Genomic DNA, 25398 nt, shown 5'->3' on the forward strand with positions numbered 1-25398 from the left:
AAAACCGACCAGAAAACCTATCTTAGGATGCAAGGGAGTCAAGTGTTCGTTGCTAGAAGGAAGAACACATAGTTTTTAAATAATTAATTAGGCCCATTAAAATTAATAAAATCTGTAGGCCTCAAATTAAAAGATTTAAAAACACCTATTTCCAAAATCCCATATAAATTATATAAATTCTTACTCCAACTAATTAATTTAAATTTGACTCTAAAAATATTAAAATTTTCAAATCATTTAAAATAACTAGTTTCTTAAAAATAAAATTAAACTTTTAAATCTCCAACACCTTAATCGTCTCCGGTCTTTTGTCCTCAGCCAACCATCGATATTCGCCTGGAAATCTTTAATTATGAAATCATGCAAAACTACACAATTAATTATTTAGTCATTCAAAATATATCATTCATGCATACAAAATCATTTAATTAAAATAAATTAGCAATTTAATAATTTTAATGCATGCATTTTACATAAACGGATTTTTGGACGTTACAACTTCTCCCCTCCTAATAAAATTATGTCCTTGAAATTATGACTCATCGAAAAACTCTGGATAACAACTCCTCATATCAGTATCGGCCTCCCAAGTAGCTTCTTCCTCCTAGTGATTCAGCTACTTGACTTTGACCATCTTTATCACCTTATTCCGCAGCCTGCTCTCCTGTCAAGTCAAAATTTGAGTAGGCCTATCCTCATAAGATGTGTTTTGTGTAAGCTGCAGTGGCTCAAAATTCAGCGCATGTGAAGGATTTGACTTGTACTTGCGAAGCATAGAAACGTGGAAAAAATTGTGAAATCCAGCAAGATTAGGTGGTAACGCCACTCGATAAGCCAATGCTCCCATTCTTTCTAGGATCTGAAACAATCCAATGAACCTTGGAATAAGCTTGCCTTTCTTGCTAAATCTCATTACACCCTTCATAGGTGCTATTTTCACAAACACATGGTCTCCAACTGCAAACTCGAGATCCCTTTTTCTTTTGTCAGTATAACTTTTCTGTCGACTCTGTGCGGCCTTTATCCTGTCACCGATTCTGACTACTAAATCTATCGTATACTGAACAATTTATGGTCCCATCGCAGCTCTCTCTCCTACCTCATCGCAATGAATAGGTGATCTGCATTTCTTTCCATAGAGTGCCTCATATGGAGCAATTCTTATAAACGACTGAAAGCTGTTGTTATAGATGAACTCCACTAGAGGTAGCTTCGCTCCCGACTTCCCTAAAAATCGATCACACAAGCTTGGAATAAATCATCTAAAGCCTGTATCACCCTTTCTGATTTACCATCTGTCTGAAGATGAAATGTTGTACTGAACAGTAGCTTCGTTCCCATAGCAGAATGCAGACTCTTCCAAAAAGATGAAGTAAATCTCGTGTCTCTGTCAGAAACTATGGAAACTGGGATTCCATGTAGTCTGACTACCTCTCGAATATACTGCTCTGCATTCTACGTCATGGAGAAAGTCGTCTTTACTGGCAGAAAATGTACTGATTTATTGAGACAGTCCACTATCACCCAAATAGCATTGAAGCCCTTTACTGTCTTCGGTAGGGCACTACAAAATCTATAGTAATGTTTTCCCACTTCCACTCAGGAATAGAAAGTGTTCTGATCATCCATGCCGACCTCTGATGTTCTGCCTTTAATTGTTGACAAGTTAGGCATTCAGATACAAAACGTATGATGTCTCATTTCATACCCGGCCTCCAATACAGTAACTGCAAGTCCTTATACATCTTTGTACTCTCGGTATGTATATAATATGATGTATTAAGGGCTTATGTCAAGATTTCAACTCTAACAGAATCCAAACTAGGAATCCAAAGATGGCCTTTGTATCCGACAATACCATATTCAACTGAATATAACATCCGGCCCTTAGCTCGTCCCTCTGTCTCCATTATTGTAACTTCTCATTTTAGTTTCCTCGGCTCGAATTCTATCTCTCAAGGTAAATTGCAATGTTAGAGTAGATAGATTTGGAGCCTTTCCCTTAGTATACATCTCAAGATTGGACCTCTGAATCTCCGTCTGAAGAGGTTTCTATACCGATAGTTTGGCTAAGACTGTTGTTTTTCTGCTCAAAGCATCTACAACTACATTAATTTTCTCAGGATGGTAGCTAATATCACAATCGTAATCCTTCACAAACTCTAATCATCTTCTTTGTGTCATATTCAGCTCCTTCTGGGTGAAGAAATACTCGAGACTCTTGTGATCAGTAAAGATTTTGTACTTCTTGCCATACAAGTAATGTCTCCAAATCTTCAGAGCAAAAACAACTGCTGCTGTTCAAGGTCAAGAGTCATATAATTCTTCTCATGTACTTTAAATTGTCTAGACGCATATGCAATAACTCGATCATGCTGCATAAGTATTACGCCTAGACCTAGCATCGAAGCATATGTGTACAACATACTTTCCTTGTCCTGATGGCATAGCTAAAACTGGTACCGTAGTAAGAGCTTGCTTCAACCGATCAAAGCTGTCCTGACAATCAGCTCCCCATATGAACTTGATATTCTTCTTCGTCAATGCTGTCAAGGGCACTACAATGGAAAAAAGCCCTTGATGAATTTACAATAATAGCCTGCTAAGCCTAAGACACTGTGTATCTCCGTTGTATTTCTAGGCACTGACCATTCCTTGACTGTCTCGACTTTGGTTGGGTAGACCTCTACTTCATCACTCGAGATAATGTGGCCTAAGAACACCATCTTTTCCAACCAGAACTCGCACGTGTTGAACTTTGCATAAAATTTTCGACCTGCAGTATCTGTAACGCTATTTTCAGGTGCTGACTATGCTCCTCGAATAGATTAAAATATCGTCTATGAATATGATAATGAACTGATCAAGATACGACTGAAATACGCGTTTCATGATATCCATGAAGATCGCTGAGGCATTCGTCAATCCAAAGGATATTACTAGGAATTCATAATGTCCGTAATAAGTCCTGAAAGCCGTCTTATGCATATCTGCTTCTTTTACCTCAAATAATGGTATCTGATCGAAGATCTATCTTCGATAATATTGAAACTCCTTGCAATTGATCGAATAGATCTTCCATTCTTGACAAAGGATACATGTTCTTCACCGTCACCCTATTCAGCTCTCGATAATCGATGCAGAGTCTCATACTCCCATCTTTCTTCTTCACAAACAATATTGGTACATCCCATGGGGAGAAACTAGGGCGAACGAATCTCTTATCTAGTTGAGGATGAGTTTGTATTCGAGCCAAGTGGACGCACAGCACGCCACAGATGATATCATGTCTTCAGGTGAGAAAGCTTATGCTTATGGGCTGTCAGGCATTCTTAGAGAGAAATTCAGCCCCTGATGCTACCAGTCAGACAGTAGCAGACGTCCCAATTGTTAGAGATTTTCCGGACGTCTTTCCTAATGACATTGCAGGTATCCTACCTGAGCGCGAGGTGGATTTTTCTATTGATCTTATGCCGGGTATCGTGCCAATCTCCAAGGCACCGGATCGACTAGCACCCTCAGAGATGGATGAGCTCAAACAGCATATACAAGAGCTATTGGATAAAGGTTTCATACGCCATAGTTGCTCACCTTAGGGCGCACTAGTTCTATTTGTGAAGAATAAGGATGGAAGCATGAGGCTTTGCATCGACTATCGAGAACTGAATAGAGTTACAGTGAAGAATAAATACCAATTTCCTTTGATTGAGGACTTATTCAATCAATTGCAAAGAGCTTCTACGTTTTCTAAGATAGATCTTCGCTTTAGGTATCACCAGCTGAGGGTGAAAGACGCAGATGTGCACAAGACGACCTTAAGAACTTGCTATGGGAATTACGAGTTCCTAGTAATTCCGTTTGGATTGACAAATGCTCCAACGATCTTCATGGATCTCATTAATCGCGTATTTCAGCCTTACTTGGATCAGTTTGTCATCATATTCATCGATGACATCCTCATTTATTCGAAGAACCAGAAGGAGCATGGCCAGCATCTGCGTACCACATTGCAAGTATTGTAGGATCGTAAGCTGTTTGCAAAATTCAGCAAGTGTGAAATTGTTAGAGAAGGTGGTATTTTTGGGGCATGTCATTTCTAGAGTGTCATTGAGGTTGACCCATCCAAATTGGAAATAGTAAAGGAATGGGTTGAGCTGAAGAACGCATTAGAAGAATGAAAGAGCCCAGTTCCCCAAGCCCAGCCCAAATGTCATTAAGTAAGTTTTAAAAAAAGAAAAAATATATATAACAATAATAAAAAAATCAGACACTGTACACGTCTCTCTCTCCTTCAATTCTCTGCATTTCCCGATCATTCTCGACCCTTCACCATTTTCGTGTCTTTGACCTTCGATTCTAGCCGTTTCGGTCGCCGAAAAATTAAATGAAATACATTTTCGGATAGCTCTCGTCGCAAGCTACACATTGATACCCATTTTGCACAGAAATCTCACGATACTTTTCGAGCCGTCGAAAACCGCCGCTCGTTTTCACCGGAATTGTGAGGAAACTCTCGGTTTAAGTTTCCTAGGGCTTTACTTCGAAGCCTTGAGGTATTTAGGGTTTCGAAATTTTGGATATTTTGAATAATTCGAATTCCAACAATTGATATATATTGTATTATTGATTGTAGGTGAATTATTGAGTAGATTCGAGGTATATATCGACTTTTTCAGAATTTAGTTTGCTGAATTTCAAAATTTCATATTTATAAATTGGGATATTTCGACTTTTGAGCTGTACATGTACTAGTCGGACACCGTTAAGTTGTTGTGATTTGAAATTATAAGTTCTAGAAATTTAGTGTGAATTTTGGAATTACTTTCTATAAATTCCTTGATTATTTAACTAAGATAGGAATTGATGTGCAGTAAATAATTTTGCCACAGGATTTGAGTTTTCGAGAAATATTTAAGCTATTTTGCGGTAAATTAAAGTCAGTTGAGGTACGCATGAACTATTTTATTATGACGTTTATCTGATGTGAAATGACGTTAAGTACTTTGTAATGCGTTGTGGCGTGCCTTATGTGCTTCTGTGAATATGTGATTGCATTCATGCATTTATTTGTGTTGATACTATTAGTGCATAGCATTTCGAGCCTTGACTCCTTTGATTACTATTGATATTGATATTGATCTAACGAGTTGTTGCGTCATCGATGGAGCGGGTGGGTAGGATTAGCACTCCTGATGACTTGCATGAGGGCTGAGCGGGTAGCTCCCGTACCTTCGATGCTACGTGCATGGATGAGTGGCGAATTGATGCTGCGTTGCTATGTTCCTGGCACGGGTGGCCACTGTTACTGTTGTTGATGCGATTCATTTGGACTCCGTTTGGTATCCATTATCAGTTGTTACCTTTCACGCATTGCATTACATTGCATTGCATCGCATTTTACTTGATGTTATTTCATGTCAGTTATATTTGTCGTAATATTATTGGTTCGTCGTACTGGGGCCCGACCCCTCGTTTTTTTATGCTGTGGTTGTTTTTGATGCCATAGCAGGTTATCCAGGAGGATTTGACGCGTCTGGTGGAGCGTCAGGTAGTGGTGCCCAGTCATGGTTAAGAGTTCCCATACATACATACATATATACATACANCCCTGGCCAGTGCGGCTATAGGTTGTGAATTGATGTTATGACTTTATTTCGAGGATATAAATATTATTTGTGATGTTTTGATTTTTTTTTTGGGATGTCCTATTTACGATTAGGTCATGCCGAAATTTCTGTAGGCCCAAAATGGAAAATTTTAATCGCTTTCGCTGTTTACATTAAGAAATCCTGGTTGTTTGGCCATTAAATATTAATCAGGAACACGGGCCCCCACGGGTGGTATCAGAGCGTAACTGGTATATGCTCGAATTAGAGTCTAGGGCACTTGAGTCTAGACACAAATAACATGATTGTCCATGTGTTTGATTATTTGCTCTTATTTGAATTATTTGGTGAGATTTGCTTGAATTTACCTGCGTTAGAATGACTAGCTGATTAGGCATGAAATGTAGTTTAGAACTTGCCTATAACTTTCTTTTACCTGTTATCTACCTGTGAATTTAATCCTCATGTCTTGTAGAATGGCACCTGGAGGAAGAGGTAGAAAAGGAAAAGAACGCAAAATGTTCGAGGACTTGCAGATATCATTAGAGGTAGACGTGGTCGACCTCGAGGTCAAGTCGCTCAAAATGTTGAAGAAGAAGTGAACCAAGAACCTCCTCGACCTGGAGCTAGACAGGTAGCGATTGAGCAAGAAGTGGAACAGCTGACACAGAAAGTTGGAGGAATGCAGTTAATAATTTCTCAGTTCCAAGAATTACGTCCTCCAAAATTCTTTGGCAACGAGAGTGGAGAAAAATCAGCAGGATGGCTGAAAAATATAAATCATCTATTTAAATTGTTGGAGTATTCCCAAGATATTAGATTGAAGCTTGCCATCTACCAACTTAAGGACCGCGCACAACTCTGGTGGGAAGCCACAGAAGAAGCAATGAAGGACTCTGGTGAACTTATTACTTGGGATGCTTTTTGTGCTCACTTTACCCAAGAATATGCACCACCATCATATTATGCTGTTAAAGAAAAAGAGTTCAATCAGCTGGTGCAGGGCAATAAATCAGTTGTGGAATATGCTTAACATTTTTCTGCTCTTTTGCCCTATGTTCCACATGTTGCTAGGAATGATCAGGCTAAACTATCACGTTTTCTGCACGGGTTGCAGCGGACTGTTCATACTTTGGTAATGACTGGATCGCCTAATACGTATATTCAAGTAGTGGAAAAGGCGAAGAAAATTGAAGCAAGTTTACTCAGAGAAGACCCACAGCCAGGTCCATCATATGTTTCTCAGGGATCTGGGAGTAGTATGTCAATGCCAGTGGATTTACCTCCATATCAGCCTGTACAGTCATACCAACAGCCCAAACAGCAGAGGTACAAGGCAAAAGGAAAGCAATTCAAGAAGAAGTCTCAATCCAGCTCCTCCAGTTCAGGCAGTGCACGAGGAGGAGGTTCTGTTGGGACGTCTAGCACTGTGCATTGTGATCGATGTGGTGGTCGACATTTTAGTTCCCAATGAGTAGGAGTTCAAGGGACTTGTCATAATTGTGGTCAGGTTGGACATTACGCCAGGGTATGTCCTAATGCAGGGAGACAGCAGTTCCAGCCACAACAGTTTAGCCAAGTTCCCCGTGGACCAGTCTTTAGACCTTATACTCCTACCCAATCGTTTCAGCAGTCGAGTTACCCACCTCCCAGAGGTCCATTTCAGCAGCCATTTCCAGGGCCACAGCAAGCCCAAGTCTATGCTTTGACTCAGGACCAGGCTCAGGATGCACCAGGAGGAGTGATTGCAGGTATTTGTTATGTTTTTGACTATCCTGCACGCATATTGATAGACAGAGGAGCATCTCATTCATTTTTATCTGATGCATTTGTTGATGAGCATGAGATTGCTACTATTTCTTTGTTGGATACTATGTCAGTTGCTACTCCTGCCGGTGTATATTTGATGTCCCGTGAGATAGTTTTGAACTGTATGATTAGATTTGAGGGTAATATTATGATAACAAATCTAATCAAATTAGCCATGACTAATTTTGACTGTATTCTGGGTATGGATGTGTTGACGAATTATCGAGCCACTGTGGATTGATTCCATGGAGTTGTCAGATTTAGACCGTATTATGGCAGCAAATGGAATTTTTATGGTTATGATTCACAGTCTCGAATTCCATTAGTATCTGAAATGGAAATGTTCAGGTTGTTGTCAATCGGCAATGAAGGATTTTTTATCTATGCTCTTGATGCAACACAGGAAGAACGATTGAAAGTTTCAGACATTCCCGTTGTCAAGGATTTTCCAGATGTATTTCCTAATGAGATTCCAGGTTTTCCACCTCAAAGAGAAATAGATCTTAGCATTGAATTGATGCCAGGGACGAATCCTATTTCTAGAGCACCATATCGTTTAGCTCCAACAGAGTTAAAAGAACTCAAGGAACAGCTACAGGATTTACTAGAGAAAGGCTATATCAGACCAAGTATGTCGTCCTGGGGAGCTCCAGTATTGTTTGTAAAGAAGAAAGACGGAACGATGAGAATGTGCATCGATTATCGGAAGTTGAATCGGGCTACTGTGAAGAATAAATATCCTCTGCCACGTATTGATGACTTGTTTGATCAGTTGCAGGGTTCTTCTGTGTATTCTAAGATTGATCTTCGTTCCGGATATCATCAGCTTAGAGTCCGAGAGGAAGATGTTCCTAAGACAGCATTTCGGACACGATATGGGCATTATGAATTCTTAGTTGTGCCTTTCGGTTTGGCTAATGCACCCGCAGTGTTTATGGATTTAATGAACCATGTATTTCGGGAATTCATCGATAGATTCGTTATTGTATTTATTAATGATATCTTGATTTATTATAAGTCAAAAACAGAGCATAAAGAACATTTGACACTAGTCCTTCAGCACTCAGAGAAACGCGGTTGTATGCAAAATTTTTGAAGTGTGAGTTCTGGATGGACAGAGTTTTATTTTTAGGCCATGTTATATCAGCACAAAGAGTATCTGTTGATCCTAGTAAAGTTGAAGCTGTTATCAATTGGCCTAAACCAACCAGTGTGTCTGAGATTCGAAGCTTTTGGGATTAGCTGGGTATTATAGGCGTTTCATTGAGGGATTTTCTAGAATAGCTAGGCCTATGACCCAGCTGACACAAAAAGATCGACGTTTTGTCTGGACTGCGGAATGTGAGTCTAGTTTCCGAACTTTGAAAGAAAAATTGACCACAGCTCCGGTGTTAGCTTTGCCTTCAGGCTCAGGTGGATTTGTTGTATGTACAGATGCTTCTCTAAATGGACTGTGTTGTGTTTTGATGCAACATGAGCGAGTGATTGCGTATGCTTCTCGTCAGTTGAAGCCACATGAGACTCGATATCCAGTTCATGATTTGGAGTTTGCTGCCATTGTATTTGCATTAAAAATATGGCGTCATTATCTGTATGGTGAGCAATTTGTGATTTATTCTGATCACAAGAATCTGAAGTATCTTTTCACACAGTCCGACTTGAATATGAGATAGCGTCGATGGTTGGAATTGCTTAAAGACTTTGATTGTGAGATTCAATACCAGCCAAGGCGAATGAATCAAATTGCAGATGCTCTGAGTAGAAAGGTTCAGCCTAAAATGTTGGCATCTTTGACTATTTCAAAAGTTCATGAGCATTTGGGAACTTCAGGATGGACTTACCAGTCTAAGGGAGACTACTTTATAGTTTCATCTATTCAAATTGAACCACAGATTGTTTCTAAAATCAAAGCAGCACAGAAAACCGATCCGCATGTTCATAGATTGAAAGAATTGACTCAGACCGATCAATCAGATAAGTTCAGTGTTGCTTCAGATGGATGTCTGTGCTATAATGGTAGACTTGTCGTTCCGAATGTGATAGATTTAAAAGAATCTATACTTCGAGAAGCTCATTGTGGTCGACACAGTGTTCATCCAGGAATCAGGAAGATGTATCATATTTTGAAATCTCATTATTGGTGGGAAGGCATGAAGAAAGAGATTTCTGAATTTGTGGGTAAATGTTTAATGTGCCAACAGGTTAAAGCTTGGAGAATGAGACATGGTGGTATGTTACATAGTCTGGAAGTGTCACAGTGGAATTGGGAGCACATTGCTATGGATTTTGTGACACACCTGCCTCGTTCAAATCGTGGTTGTGATGCGATTTGGGTGATTGTGGATAGATTATCCAAATCAGCTCATTTTATTCCTTTTTATCGTACTTGTACTTATAAGAAAATGGCAAAGATGTACATCGATCATGTAGTGAGATTGCATGGTGTGCCCGTAACCATAGTATCATATCGTGATCCCAGGTTTGCTTCGAAGTTTTGGGGTAGTTTGCAATCAGCATTGGGTTCAAAGTTGGCGATGAGTACTGCATATCACCCACAGACAGATGGTCAGTCTGAGAGGACCATTCAGACACTCGAAGACATGTTGCGAGCAGTCGTGATGGATTCTATTGGTGGTTGGCAGGAATCATTGTCTCTAGTTGAATTCTCTTACAATAACAGTTTTCAAGCAACCATCGGGATGGCACCATTTGAGGCCTTGTATGGTAGAAAGTGTAGATCCCCGATATGCTGGGAAGAGGTAGGGGAACGACAGCTATCTATGCCAGAATTTATACAAGAAATGAAAGAGAAGGTTGAAATGATCAAGAAAAGAATGAAAGCAGCTCAAGATCGTCAAGCCAGCTATGCTAATAAAAGGCGTAGGCCTTTAGAATTTCAGGTTGGCGATCAGGTTTTCTTGAAGGTATCACCGTTTCGTGGTATTATGAGATTTGGGCGTAAAGGGAAGCTAGCTCCGCGTTATATTGGTCCCTATACGATTGTTGAGAGGATTGGCACTTTGGCTTATCGTTTGGACTTACCCCAGAGTTTGTCTGCGATACACGATGAGTACGAGCCGGATCCTTCTCATGTCTTGAGGACTGATGAGGTGGAGGTGGATAGTTCCCTTAGCTATTTTGAGCATCCAGTGCAAATTCTTGATCGCAAAGAGAAGCAACTGAGGAATAAGACGATTCCACTGGTTATGGTGCAATGGAGTAGACATGGGAGAGAAGAACCTACATGGGAATTAGAGGCTAAGATGCGTCAGGAATGGCCTCATTTGTTTGAAAATGTAATAAATTATTCCATGTATTCTGAGTTCCCTATGTACTATCAGTGGTAAATGTTTATAAACCAATTTTGTATAAATGTTGTGTACGTTAGATTTCGAGGACGAAATCTTTTATTAGTAGGGGAGAATGTAAGAGCCCAGTTCCCCAAACCCAGCCCAAATGTCATTAAGTAAGTTTTAAAAAAAGAAAATATATATATAATAATAAAAGATATCAGACACTGTACACGTCTCTCTTTCTCCTTCAATTCTCCGCATTTCCCGATCATTCTCGACCCTTCACCATTTTCGTGTCTTTGACCTTCGATTCTAGCCGCTCCGGTCGCCGAAAAATTAAATGAAATACATTTTCGGATAGCTCTCGTCGCAAGCTACACATTGATACCCATTTTGCACAGAAATCTCACGATACTTTTCGAGCCGTCGGAAACCGCCGCTCGTTTTCGCCGGAATTTGTGAGTAAACTCTCGGTTTAAGTTTCCTAGGGCTTTACTTCGAAGCCTTGAGGTATTTAGGGTTTCGAAATTTTGGGTATGTTGAATAATTCGAATTCCAACAATTGATATATGTTGTATTATTGATTGTAGGTGAATTATTGAGTAGATTCGAGGTATATATCGACTTTTTCAGAATTTAGTTTGCTGAATTTCAAATTTTCAGATTTATAAATTGGGATATTTCGACTTTTGAGCTGTACATGCGCTATTCGGACACCGTTAAGATGTTGTGATTTGAAATTATAAGTTCTAGAAATTTAGTGTGAATTTTGGAATTACTTTCTATACATTCCTTGATTATTTAACTAAGATAGAAATTGATGTGCAATAAATAATTTTGCCACAGGATTGGAGTTTTCGAGAAATATTTAAGCTATTTTGTGGTAAATTAAAGTCAGTTGAGGTACGCATGAACTGTTTTATTATGACGTCTATATGATGTGAAATGACGTTAAGTACTTTGTAATGCGTTGTGGCGTGCCTTATGTGCTTCTGTGAATATGTTATTGCATTCATGAATTTATTTGTGTTGATACTATTAGTGCATAGCATTTCGAGCCTTGACTCCTTTGATTACTATTGATATTGCTATTGATCTATCGAGTTGTTGCGTCATCGATGGAGCGGGTGGGTAGGATTAGCACTCCTGATGACTTGCATGAGGGCTGAGCAGGTAGCTCCCGTACCCTCGATGCTACGTGCATGGATGCGTGGCGACTTGATGTTGCGTTGCTACGTTCCTGGCATGGGTGACCATTGTTATTATTGTTGATGCGATTCATTTGGACTCCGTTTGGTATCCATTATCAGTTGTTACCTTTCACGCATTGCATTACATTGCATTGCATCAAATTTTACTTGATGTTATTTCATGTCAGTTATATTTGTCGTAATATTATGGGTTCGTCGTACTGGGGCCCGACCCCTCGTTTCTTTTTATGCTGTGGTTGTTTTTGATGCCATAGCAGGTTATCCAGGAGGATTTGATGCGTCTGGTGGAGCGTCAGGTAGTGGTGCCCAGTCATCGAGTCATGATTAAGAGTTCCCATATATATATATATATTATATTATGGAGTCATACATTTACCGGGGAGATGCCCCGTGTAGCTGTACTGTTATTTTTAAGATGTTTTGAATAGATAGTTGTGTGATTGAGCCTTGCCGGATCTGCATGTGTTTAGTCCTGGCCAGTGCGGCTATATGTTGTGAATTGATGTTATGACTTTATTTCGAGTATAAAAATATTATTTGTGATGTTTTGATTTTTTTTTGGGATGTCATGTTTACGAATAGGTCATGCTGAAATTTCTGTAGACCCAAAATGGAAAATTTTAATCACTTTCGCTGTTTAAATTAAGAAATCCTGGTTGTTTGGTCATTAAATATTAATCAGGAGCACGGGCCCCCACAAGAATGTCAAGTTTTTATGGAGTACTGACTGCGAGAAGAGCTTCGACACTTTGAAGCAAGATCTTATAATAGTGCCAGTTTTAGCCATGCATCAGGGCAATGCAACTTTGTGTTGTACACCGATGCTTCTATGCTCGGATTAGGCGCTATACTGATGCAGATGCAGCATGGCTAAATAATTGCATATGCCTCCAGATCGAACATGATAAGCTATAATCTCTAACATGATTCTAGCACCCTTTGCAAAAACATCCAACAAAGAAAGAGTTTATTCACCCCCCTTTAAACTCTATATCGATCCCCAACACTTTTTGTCACAGTCAATTCACAACTTTCAAAATATTTTTCTTTTTATTTTTAATCATAAAATATCGTGTCCTTTCCACATTCAAAAAATAATATTTTAACAGTAAAAATTGCACAGGTATATCATAAATCATAAAATTCCATATTTTCATCATAAACATTTTAAAATATCATTTAGAATGCATCATGATTCTTCGGGACACTGCTAAACTTTTTGTACTACCCAGAACGTAAAATGATCATTTTTCCCTTGAGCTCTAAAATTCCCATTTTTGAAGTTTTCTTACAAGAGAGATTGCGGTTGTTTCCTGAAACAGTTAGATATTGTTTTGATTTTGTTGATCACCAAAACTTAAAGGTAATAGCAATATCTTATAAATATTAACTTCAAACTAAATATTTTGACATCCTCAAAAAATCGAATTCACTTTTTTACTTTACGAATGTCATCATCAATGCTACTCAATATTAACTTCAAACTATATTTTGACATCCGTAAATAATTGGATATGGTATTTAGGGAATAAAATCAAATATTCCTAGATTCGAATTAGATACTCTTTGTACCAATGAAACGACCCTTACTTTTTAACTTTGAAATTTTACTAATTTTTTTATTATCTATTAATTCGAAAATCACCATTTATAAATAACTTAACATTTCTGTAGGAACGAGCGCTTGCCGTTTTACCAAAAGCTATAGCTAGTGGTAATGGTGCAACTCAAATCTTTTAAACTGCACAGCAGCTCAAGCACCACGGTTCGATCGCTCTACCCAGTAGGGACAATTATTGCACCCAACAATCTCCCTCCCAATAATTGCACTCCTTGCAATCAATGGGAATCGAACCCATGACATTGGCTCTGATACCAATTGTAGGAACGAGTGTTTGCCGCTTTACCAAAAGCTATAGATAGTGGTAATGGTGCAACTCAAATCTTTTAAACCGCACAGCAGCTCAAGCTCCACGGTTCGATCGCTCTACCCAGCAGGGACAATTATTGCACCCAACAATTTCTATAAATCAAAATAATTTAACAATTTGAATCTCAAGTCCATAAATTCCCTAAAATCGTCAATTACCAAACATTCAAATTCTACCTTTAACATGATCAAAATTAACTTCAAAATAAAGCATAAAATCTCTAATAAACTTTGTCTAACAATTTAGTGCGGAAAATAAATGTCCCTTGGGAATGTACTGCTGAACTTGATCCACTCAAGCGTCAGCGCCTCTCTCAATATCATCATCACCTGCATCATTCAAACCTAGTGAGTCTAATGACTCATCACGTTCTAAACAGGAGTAATAAATAATACATAAACAAGCACATGCATTAAAATCATACTTTTATTTAAAATAAAATTTAAGCATAAATAAATCATGAATCGTAAAATCGTAAAGCTTTGCATCCTTTATCATTTTGGGTGAAGTTTGATCCTTGAAAGTGACTAGCCTTTTATCCTCTGTTCGACTAATCAGTCTTAGCTCACCATAGCGCATGGGGACGGGCACTAGGCACCGCCATGGAAATACGCTCGTCGGGTTCTCTCTCGGGCATTGTCCCGTAAACGGGTTCCCTATGGGGTCTTTTCCCTCAAGACATTCCCATAAAATTGTAAGTTCACCGTTCCTTCTTAAAACGGATCCCCCACATATCTTCTATATCATTTGTCACAGTCAATTCACTTCCCTCAAAATATTTTTCCTTTTTCTTTTTTAAAGTATAAAATATCATGACTTTCCAAAAATAGCATTTTAACAGTAAAAAAAATTGTACAGTTTTAGCATAAATCATAAAATATCACATTTTCATCAAAATCATCATTTTATATCATTTTTCATGCGTTATGATCCTTCGGGACGCTGCCAAGCCTTTTCGTACTACCCAGGTGTAAAATGATCGTTTTGCCCTTAGACGTAAATTTCTCCTTTGTGACTTTTTCTTACTTTTATTGACTCTAGACCATCCCAAATAATTATTTAAGTTTAGATTAAATTTTAGATATTTTTATTCGACGTAATTTCAAGGATTTCGATTTAATTCCTTAATTACTAATTCGTGAAGCGTTTTATTTCCGAATTAATTCAAACTTTAATATTAACTTTTCAAATTTTAAACGTAAACTTTTTATACCTAAAATATCCTCATGAACCATGACTCCACGCCCAATGACCACGGTTCAACCGTTTTCTTTTTTTTTTTCCTAGCCATAATTCAAACCCTACCCTATTCCCTCGAGCCCTCTTGCTTTTTTCACGAGCCACACTCAAGCCACCTCGAGCCATCACCTGACCAGACCTCCTAGGGATCCAATCGAACCCCCCTGAACCACGCATGAGCCCCCCAGCCCACGCGAGAAGCCCCTGTGCACAGAACATGCTGCGCGAGTTCCCTCACGTTATGCTCGAGCCACCGTCGAGCCGGCCTGCACCAGCCCCTGACGCAACCCCTAGCCATCCTCCCTAGACTCTACTGGACCAATAAAACTTAATTAATAAAAACAAAAGTTTATAAAATTTAGTTTTTAAAAATAATGCATTTGATATTTTTAAAATCCCTTGTTTGCCCAAAACCGGCTTCCCGGATAAAATCGAGCTTGTCTCGTAAAATAATTTAAACTCTAATATTTTTAGAAAAATTTAATCATTTTTAGTCATATTAAGAAACTTTGAAAACATTTAATGAAAAATATTTATTTTTATCTCCGTCGTCCTTGGTCTCTTTTCCCTAGCCTATTATCGAATATTCGGTTAAAATCCACAATTTCATGAAATCTTGCCATATAATCATGCAATCATACCTTTAATCATATAATATGCATCAAATAATCATTTAAAATCACTTAAATAAAATAATTATATAATTTAATTATTTGCTTGCATATGATCTACGTAGGTTGGTTTTGGACGTTACAACTAATTTAGGTATCACATTTTAATTTCATAAATGACACCAACAAAAGTAACTCAATATTAATTGAAACTCTAGTATTTTCTTAAACATTTGGAATATTCAAATAGTCAAATCAAATATATGGAACCCAAAATAGGTATGTTATCAGTCAAGATAGGTATTTTTTCTTATTCCATGACGAGTGAGAAATTGTGTTTTTCAAAAAATTAGATGACATGAATAAGTCATCTAAATGTATTTTCAATTAAAAGACCAACAATGACTGAATTTATGGTGATCGCTCAAAGATCCAGTATTTTGTTACACATCTGGAGTATTCAAATAGTCAAATCAAGAATCTGAAATCCCAAAATAGATACTTTATAAGTCAAAATAAGTACTTAATCTTACTTCATGATGATCGAGAAGTTATGTTTTTGTAAAAATAAATGACATGAATAAGTTAAGTCATCTTAATACATTTTTTATGAACAGACCACCAATAACTGAATTTTTGGTGGTTGTTCGAAAATATAATATTTTTTTAAACATTTGTAGTATTAAAAAAGCAAAATCAACTATCTGAAACCCCATAAGCGATTGGTTTCTAAGATCACTTGCGGCTTTAGGCTAGATACTGTTTTGGTAGATGGAGAAGACACAATTATTTTGGTGGAGAAAATTATATATTTATTTAAATAATAAAAGAGCAAAAATGTAAATTTGTCTTTGTAAGGATTTAAAACTAAGTTTGTAGTGTTGTCGAATATTGATTTATAAAAAAATTTACTTAAGTATTGAATCTTAAATCAAAGATACATTTAAGTATTTTTTTCAAATTTACCGTTCAAATATTTTGATAAAATATATTATTTTATAAATTCAGTTAATAATATGATTAGAATTTTAAAAATAATCTCATTTAATTTTTATCAAATCATTTTTACTCACTATATTTAGCAAACAACTGGAGATTCCGCCTAAACTAAACAAATTCCAAGTCCAAGTCTTCCTACATTTCAATTTTCCAGTTTTCTATGCATTCCGTCGATTCTGATACCGTCATCCCCCAAAATCCAAGTACCAATAACTGCAAAGCTCGAAAGAAAAATTAATCTACTACTCTACCAAAATCTCCCAGTAAGACATGGTAATAGCTAATGATTAACAAGATTTCACATACTTTTATTCTGTTTTTCCCTTTTTATCTCTTCGATTTCACTAAACTGAATACGACCCTAATCGAAATGCATACATTTGTCTCATACACTATGGGGGGCATTTGTTGGATTTTATATAATTATTTAGTGGAAGCAAGGGGCTTTGATTTCTGTAAATTGAAATCCATTTTAGGAGTTTTAAGTTTTATTAAGTGTAAGGAGTGTGCTTTGATTTGTGTGAATGAAATGCTTCTGGGTGTTCAGTTTTTATGCGAGTTACGCTGATATGTTTTATACTTTATTTTCACGTTAAGCCATTGATCACAACATTCTGCATATAATTTGTCACAGGTAGCCTTTAATAGTTTGATTTTGGTTCTTTTCTGTAGATTGCTTAAAAATTGAACTTTCTTTGTCGGAGCCAGTAAAGCCTCGTTATCAATTTCTAGTTTCTTATCTATGCTTCTTGGTCGAATGAACTGGTCGAAGGGATTGTGTAATGCAGTAGAGCGAGCCAGATACAGCATATCTCGTTGTATGATGATGAAAAAGGATCAGAAGTGTGCTATGGCCTCATCTTTACAGCTTCTGGGAGGATGCACTCAGGATGGAAATATGTCATGGAATTTTAAGCTGCCGTATCATGGTATGGACGTTGTTTCGGTTCCTCAGAAACATTCAATATGTACTTCTAGTCAATGCTTGCCGAGGGCGAAAGAAGATCTAGACTTGAGTAGAGATTTTCTTGTGCAACTCTGGGTTGCTGATCGAAAGAAGCCTAAGTCGTCAGTTGGAAAAACTAGAAACAAATTACTTAAATATTATGATCACGACCAAACATTTTCTTCTGGCCAAGGTTCTTTGCAAGTTCCGCTGGAAAGGTTGTTTTCAGGAGCATCTGTTGCAGCTGAAAAGGCTTATTACAAGGATAACTCGGACAGGAAGCAGCCACCCACCAGCCAGTCTGCCACTGGTATATTGGAACCAACGTCTTCGGAAGAGGTGAGATTACCTTTCTCTTGTGGTATGCGTAAGTCATAACCAGTTCTCACTCTGAAAAAAGGGGGTTGACTCTCTGCTGAAGCTGTTTAGTGCATGATGTGTGTCAGTTATTTCAAAAATATCTTCCTGCTTGTGTAAGTCTCTTCGATGGCACTGCACCTTTTTTTCGTTGTTTATTTTCCTTTTAACGACAAAATGAAAAATAATCACTGTGTTGAGGATATTGTATACAAACTATGAGGGTAGATTTCTCATGTGCTCCACTGCCGCGCTGATCCCGCTTATGGACTGGAGTCTGCAGTTTCAAATGAATTTCCTTCTATATCATGGTCCGAAGAACAGATACCAAATATTCATTTCTGGCATCAATTTGTGGCTAGTAATTTTTCCAAAGGTGGAATAGTTGGTTTACTAAGATGGAGGTCCCAATTTCAAGTCACATAGAATGTTAAGTGTGGGGAATTTTAAAAGAAAGCAGATGAATAATGATCCTTTATTCATTCAATTTTTCTTCGGTGAATTCCATATAGTGTATTGTATTCACTGGAAGACAAATTTATTTTTTAAACAATGTTCCTTATGTAAAAGTAATTTCATAATACCATTTACCCAAAATTTTTGTTCTCAAGGACAAAACATAAACATTTTTAAAAAATTCACTTTTTCAACGCCCACCTAAAACTCTTATGGCTACTTAAATTGACAAATTCTTTTAGGTTGAGTTGGATGGAGTGATTTGATTTAGGAAAAGGATTCGGGACTTGGATTTTAAACGTCATCAATGTTTGACGTCTTTGATGTCATGATAATTATTGATGCATGTGTTAAATGAGGATCGATTATATCTGAGTAAAATAATCCAAACAAAAGCAATGGATTTAAAATGCTTGATTTCAAATGAATCAGCCCAAATGCACCCTTGGGGACAAGTGAGGTACATACTTAACAACCCTCCTCTCATTTAAAAATTAGGCTCACAAGTTGCATCCATGATTAACAGAAAACAATCTGCTTGTGACAATCTGCAATATGTACAGCGACTAATTATTAAATTGAATAATTTTGCAAGGTTGATACTTGTATGACCTATAACGAGGTTGCTGTAATAGGTCATATTTGTCTAATACTATCCATTTAGTTTGGACAAGTGCACAATATAAGGTTTTAATTGCTCCTCAGAAACTCAATTTTAGAATTGTTTCTTAGTGATTACTCATGTACACGGGTTAGACTAATTACTCTTTATGCTGATCACATGATTAATTAGCTCCCTGTTACTCTCATGGTTTATTCACATGAATCTAAATTTGGGCCTTTTTTATTCTTAATTGTGAGAAAGCAATTTGAAAAGAGCCCAAAAATTAATATTCGAGTCTCCTGCTTTTTTTTTTTTTTTTATAGGAAACATTAATTTATTAAACTTATAATAAGGTCTATACCAAGCGGATAAGCAATCCGCACATTAGAACGAAAAGAAAAACAAGATTACATGGACCAGCGTGCGGTATTTTTCTTGTTGGACTTATTCCTTAAGTGCTCTGGTTTATCTGTTCCTTAAGATACCTTTCTCACTATAATGTCACAACTTTATTATACCTTGCATTTTGTTACATATCAATTTTGATCTGCTTCTTCCCACTTCTTTACTGTTTTAGTTGCATGCATTGCTTCTGTTTCCTCTGTTTTTTATCTTCAATTGTACATGTTGATCCAACTTTTATTGGATACTGATTCGTGTTTTGTGTTTCATGGTAATTACCAGATGAGCATTTGAAATTTACTATGCGAAACTTTGGTGTAGGAGGCAAGCCACATGCCTTGAATTTGATCGCGTACAATAAATACGTGAAAGCTTGGAATTATGAAATATGATTGATGATAAATATGATCGAATAGAAAAGTGTACATATTTATAGGCATTATCAATTCTGTAAATTGTAATGATTTATCAGCCTCTTGTTCATCTCATTCAACTGACATTCACATTCTTGCAATCTTCTGAGGTGAGATGACTTTCTCCTAATTTATTTCAGGCTATAGTTAAACCTCTTCTTGCAAGATCCAATTTACTGATTACCAGGGACATAGAGTGGGCCAATTTGGTTCTTGGTTTTGAGCAGGTGATTCTTGAAGCTTGATCTATTTCTGTCCTGTTCTACGAATTCCTGTTGTTGTTCTTCTTGTAAATCACAGATAGATTATTATGTCTTAAGCAACAAGTCTGTACCTACTCCTTGCCAAGACCAGCAGAAGAGGAATGTTGGGGCATAACCCATTTTTCAACAATTTTCTGTTCTTGCATGTATAAACGCAAGACACATATTTATGTATGCTCAAAGTTTTTATTTATCTCAGATCCAATAAAAATCAAATTCATTTTGCTCCTCGCACATTTTGCTACGTGAAATTTATGAGAATTATGTTAGTTTTCCTAGTAAAATTTGCAGTGATACCCAAATCTTTGTGCTTCTCTCATATTGAATACATATGTTCACCATGAGTGAGTTTATGATAAACATGAAATAGTTATGGATATTAACTTTCATCGCTTTCAGTAAACATCTGACTAGCATAACCAGCAACTTGAAATTTCCAGAGTCAAGATCTGTTGAAAAATAATTGCATATGGCTAATTTCAACTGATAAATATTGTGCATTTAATTATTAATGAATCTGATTTCAACAGAGTTGGCAATCATAAATTAAAAACGAGAAAGATATTCAGAGTGGATGGGGAACCTAAATTGATGTTGAAGGAAAAAGATTTATGCGATTCTTTGAGAAGAATAAAAAATAAACTGAAATTTCAATTTTCATGTGCAGTAGAGAAGAAGAAGATTGTTCTTCACTCTTGTTGCCCTAGATCCTAAACTCTAATTGCCAAGTCTCTGTTCCATATTTCTAGAGTCAGTAACTAATACTTCAAAAAGACCCCTCTAAATAACAGTTGAAGGAAAAGTGTGGGCTTTAAAAACTGCAACACACCCTGCAGAACACTAGATATATGTTTGGGATGGTCTTATCTGAGTGTATGATAATTACATCATGCAAAGCGTTTGTAACATTATGAAAATGGTCTGCTTAATGGCCGAATATCGAAAACATAATTTTACACTTAAGTTGTTTAAAATTAACACAAATAAGGTGCTTGTACACATATATGGTAAATCAAACTACCCTTTGTCGTGCTTGGTTGTATCTTTATTGACTTAATATTAGTCAACATTATGCCTAAAAAAATTTCAGAGCTACAACAGTATTCAGCAGTATTCAACTGCCATGATGAGGAGCTATGAAATAATGTCTCAATTCTTAATGGGCTAAAATATTTACTAGTTGATCTTTACCGATGTCTGAGACATCTTCCTCAAGTTTCATTCATTGTTTCCCTGTCATTTTTGTGAAAAATAACAGTATCGTGGAATTACAGGAAAATCGTTATGCTGTGGTGGATGTCTTCTACCCACAGTCAGTACGTGGATTTTGTATTTTGTTTTAATCATTGCTCTGCCATTAATTAGATTTTGGTTTAAATAAGATATTTACATAGCGTTGGGTAGCAATAATTTACTTGTAATGATTTCTTTGTAGCCTGTAGGTTTTATTCGTGAGCAGAGTAACGTCATCGCAAGACAGGTAGACAGCAATTTGCTTTTCATACCACTTTATTTGCTAGCCTCGGGTTCTATTTCTTCCTTTCTTTGTGACGTGACGTTCGATCATAAATTTAGTTTCAGTGACCTTGTCATGATGTTTGATTTTAGTACCTCCACCAGTTCTTTTATCATACAGTTTGGTTAAATTTTTACTTTGAAATATGGAAACATGTGTTACGGTAAGAATTTTGGTCTGGAACTGCATGATCGTTGGTTTCTCTGGATGTACTGATATGATGACAAAGTTTGTATCTGATGGGTGTTCTTTATGCAAACCATCTGGTAAAATAATAAACCTTGCTTCATTGAAACTAATTTGGTGGGTAGTTGTGGCTTTATCTTCTGTATCTGCTTGTTAACTTTTATTTTAGATGGAATCCTTGTTTTCTGTAGAAGGTGAGGTTGTCATGCTTTTATCATCATTGATTTGTAGTTGCTTCGATTGAGGCGCCCTTTTGTAGCCTACATAACTGATGGTTTAGGCAATGAGCTCTTTAGGGTAAGGACTTCTAACATTTACTTTGTTCATTCTTCACCACCCAGAACTTTAAGCTTGTTCTTGTTCTTCATATTTGTTTTGTTCACTGCTCGCAAGTAGGTTAGGAGGCCCTTTTGGTGGATCACCAGCTCAATTTACACAGAGATAAATGGGCAAGTATGATTGATTTTAAATTCTTCAACAGTCGCTTTTAAATTGTATTTGACCAGATAATGGAAAAAATTCTGGAAAGTTATCTTCTCAAATTTAAATTATTTCTGTTAGGAAGTTGGTGTTGTTCACAGAAGATGGCATCTCTGGAGGAGAATTTATGATTTGTACTTGGGGTAATGTTTCTTATTGATCAATTCCATTGTGTATGTCAGTGGTATTATTTGTTGGTCAGAGGATAATTCTGCTATTAAACTGTAAGCTACTCAAACTGCCGGATTCATGTTATAATTGTCTGACAATTGTAGAATACATCAACTCTTATCAAAGTTAATACCTTCTTTATTCTGAATGTTGAAAGTCAGTTTCTTTGCATATATATTTTCAAAGATGTTTCATTCTTAATATTTCTCTTTTTCCGATAAAGATGATTTTCACTTTGGCCTGGAATTGTACTTTTTTGGCTGGGGCCCTAGTGTTTGTGTTTGTCTTTTGAAAAAGCCATGGCCAAGTTAAGGTTAATAAGTCAAGGCCTCGTACTTTTTTGTTAAAGAGGTAAAAAGGTACAAGAGTGAGGGATTGTGCTACAACCTCGCAGGCGTTATAAAATTGGCAAACTAGGTTTGCCACCACCAGATTTATTGGTTGACTTCTGTAAGAGTTCAACTTTTAATCCTGTTATTTTACTCGGTACTAAAACTATAATTCTAGTTATTTTTCTCAACCGTCGCAATTAACTTTTCTGTCTCATCTTAATTTTAGAAACTAGTTAGAATTCTAACAAAATTGTAGGGTTTTTCTGTGTTTTAGAAATAAGCAGTTTGCGGTGGTTGAAAATCCTGGCTTTTGGAACTGGACATTCACTTTGAAGGACATTGAAGGAAATGTGTTGGCTGAAATTGATCGTGATTGGAGGGGTTTTGGATTTGAGGTTGTTTCCTTGCTTAAACCGAATAATTAACTTAACTTGAGTAAGAGATGAGAAACTCCGTTCTCTAATGTTAGAAAGTGAAAAATGTTTGTACACATTACTGTCTTACACAACTGTTTAGTTTGAGTTAAAAGTTATTTATTAACCCTCGTTACTTTAGAATGGATGGGTGTAGTTATGTGGTAGGCTGCTTAAGCTGACACATGAATTGTTGCTGAACTCTTATCACTAAAATTTACTTCTCGTTTCCAAAAAGAAAAGCGGGTAAAGTCTAAAAGTTATTTCTGCTCATTTAATGCAGATTTTCACAGATGCTGGTCAGTATGTGATTAGATTTGGAAGTGCTGATTCTGGTGTTGGTCCTTCTCTGGGGGTAAATCAGCACATAAATGGTCCTTACTTTTTATATAAATTGATTTTTTCCCCTGAATTATGCATCTGTGTTTTGTAGATCCAAGAATTGAGTGTAACTCGTCCATTGACTCTGTCAAAGAGAGCAGTAGCTGTGGCGCTTGCTGTTTCACTTGATAATGACTACTTCTCCAGGCATGGAGGCTGGTGAGATAATTAATCAATATTACTTCTCTAAGTACTAGACATAGAAAATCAAATGCTTTTCAACTAAACCTGGCAACACCACCACCCATGTGGCCATGTAAACCATATGGAAGTTATGTTATTTTTGAAAGAAAAAATAAAAAAAGAAAAATTGGCATGCGCTGCCTGATCTAGGCTATTTTGTCGCAAACTGAAATCTTCTTATGTTTTGATGACTTATTTTGATCTAAGAGTTATGATATCTAAAGAACCTTTTCTACAAAGCTAATCATATTTTCCTTCTCCGAGGGAGGAAAAGAACAACAGAATTTCCCTCTTCACCCCTTTTGATATTTTTCCTTGTCTATTGGAATTTTGTTGTCCTCTAGGTGCGTATTGCACCATGTTTTCTGATATCTTATGGAAACAATTTTGCTTAAATAATATTCCGATAACTAGTCATCCCTGTAATTGTTAGCCCTCGTATAATTTTCGGGGCTATGTATGTCTATCACAATCTTATTTTCTGCTATCATTAACCGTATGCAAACACACTGTATCATAGTTTTTGTATGCTTCTTGTTCTACAAATCCATCCATATCTATGGCATTCTAGTTGTGCATGTCGTTTGTGATGTTCCCTTTTATAAGGATGTTCCCTTTTATAAGGCACCATTTATGTGAATGATAAAATTTAGGGGGGCAAGTAAAACTATCATCCATCCAAATTTGCTTTCGTCATTGATTCAGTTGATGAATGTTAGTAAAAATTGGATTATCTTGTTAAGTAGTTAATCTCGACTCTCTTTGCAGGGGATTTCCTTTTATGGTCATGGATGACTAAAAAGATTACACACCGAGCAGTCTGTTGAAGATGTGCAGAATGGTTACAATCATTAATTCAAGTTGGATTATTGTGATGACATTTTCTGAACGTAAAGTGATATTCAAAGTCATTGATATTGAAAACAGACTGAAAACAGGAATATATCTTGTGTTTGTATGCACACATAATATTGTGCTTTTTGAGATTGGCGTGCCATAGAAATTACCACGGTCAATTTGAGGGGTCGCAAAATTACCAATTCAACCCATCTATTTTAAGTAGCGAGATGGGGTAGGCCTGTCCGACGGGTTAGAGCCAAATTTGTATTGAATTTGATGGGACTAAGCAGGGTAGGTCGCAACCCACCGTTAGATTTGGCGGCCTGCATTTTAGTGTTGGGATATTGCCAACTTCACTTTCTATTTAATGTGGGAGGCGAGTCGGCCCGATGAGCATACCGTGTTTTGATAGCTTTAAGAGAAATCATGTTTTTACTCAAAATTCTTTTACTTTTAACTGTTTTAAAAATTAAATGAGTTAAAAATTCAATGACTATTTTTGCGTCAAAACACTATATGAAAAATAAAAAGTGTGTATTTCACTCTCAAAAAAATTAGCCCTTGATCTTTTTTATAAAAATTATACGATTTATCCTGGTTAATGCATTTTTTGAACATAAGCTCGTGTTGGGGCTGAGAAACCAAATTTTAAAAGATATTATGTTGAATGGGTCATGTGAAGTCCAACATTGAGTTAAGAATTCCCTCCGCAAGACACTATGTAATCTTTCTCGAAAATTCCATTTATTCTTGCAC

The 25398-nt window shown here is 36.8% G+C and overlaps 1 protein-coding gene across 1 annotated transcript; it reads left to right on the forward strand.

Moving 5' to 3' along the window:
• Positions 1 to 16801: 16801 nt before the first annotated feature.
• LOC140980936 (altered inheritance rate of mitochondria protein 25) lies at positions 16802 to 24825 on the forward strand. The gene is made up of 12 exons (XM_073447060.1): positions 16802 to 16972; positions 17372 to 17984; positions 20018 to 20104; positions 21415 to 21456; positions 21576 to 21620; positions 22074 to 22139; positions 22239 to 22295; positions 22404 to 22465; positions 23100 to 23220; positions 23522 to 23593; positions 23672 to 23778; positions 24571 to 24825. The coding sequence occupies exons 2-12, from the start codon at positions 17442 to 17444 to the stop codon at positions 24599 to 24601; spliced, it is 1233 nt and encodes a 410-aa protein (XP_073303161.1). The 5' UTR covers positions 16802 to 16972; positions 17372 to 17441; the 3' UTR covers positions 24602 to 24825.
• Positions 24826 to 25398: the final 573 nt, after the last annotated feature.

The sequence above is a fragment of the Primulina huaijiensis genome, chromosome 7, assembly GCF_012295235.1.
Source record: "Primulina huaijiensis isolate GDHJ02 chromosome 7, ASM1229523v2, whole genome shotgun sequence".
In the NCBI taxonomy this organism is placed as follows: domain Eukaryota; kingdom Viridiplantae; phylum Streptophyta; class Magnoliopsida; order Lamiales; family Gesneriaceae; genus Primulina; species Primulina huaijiensis.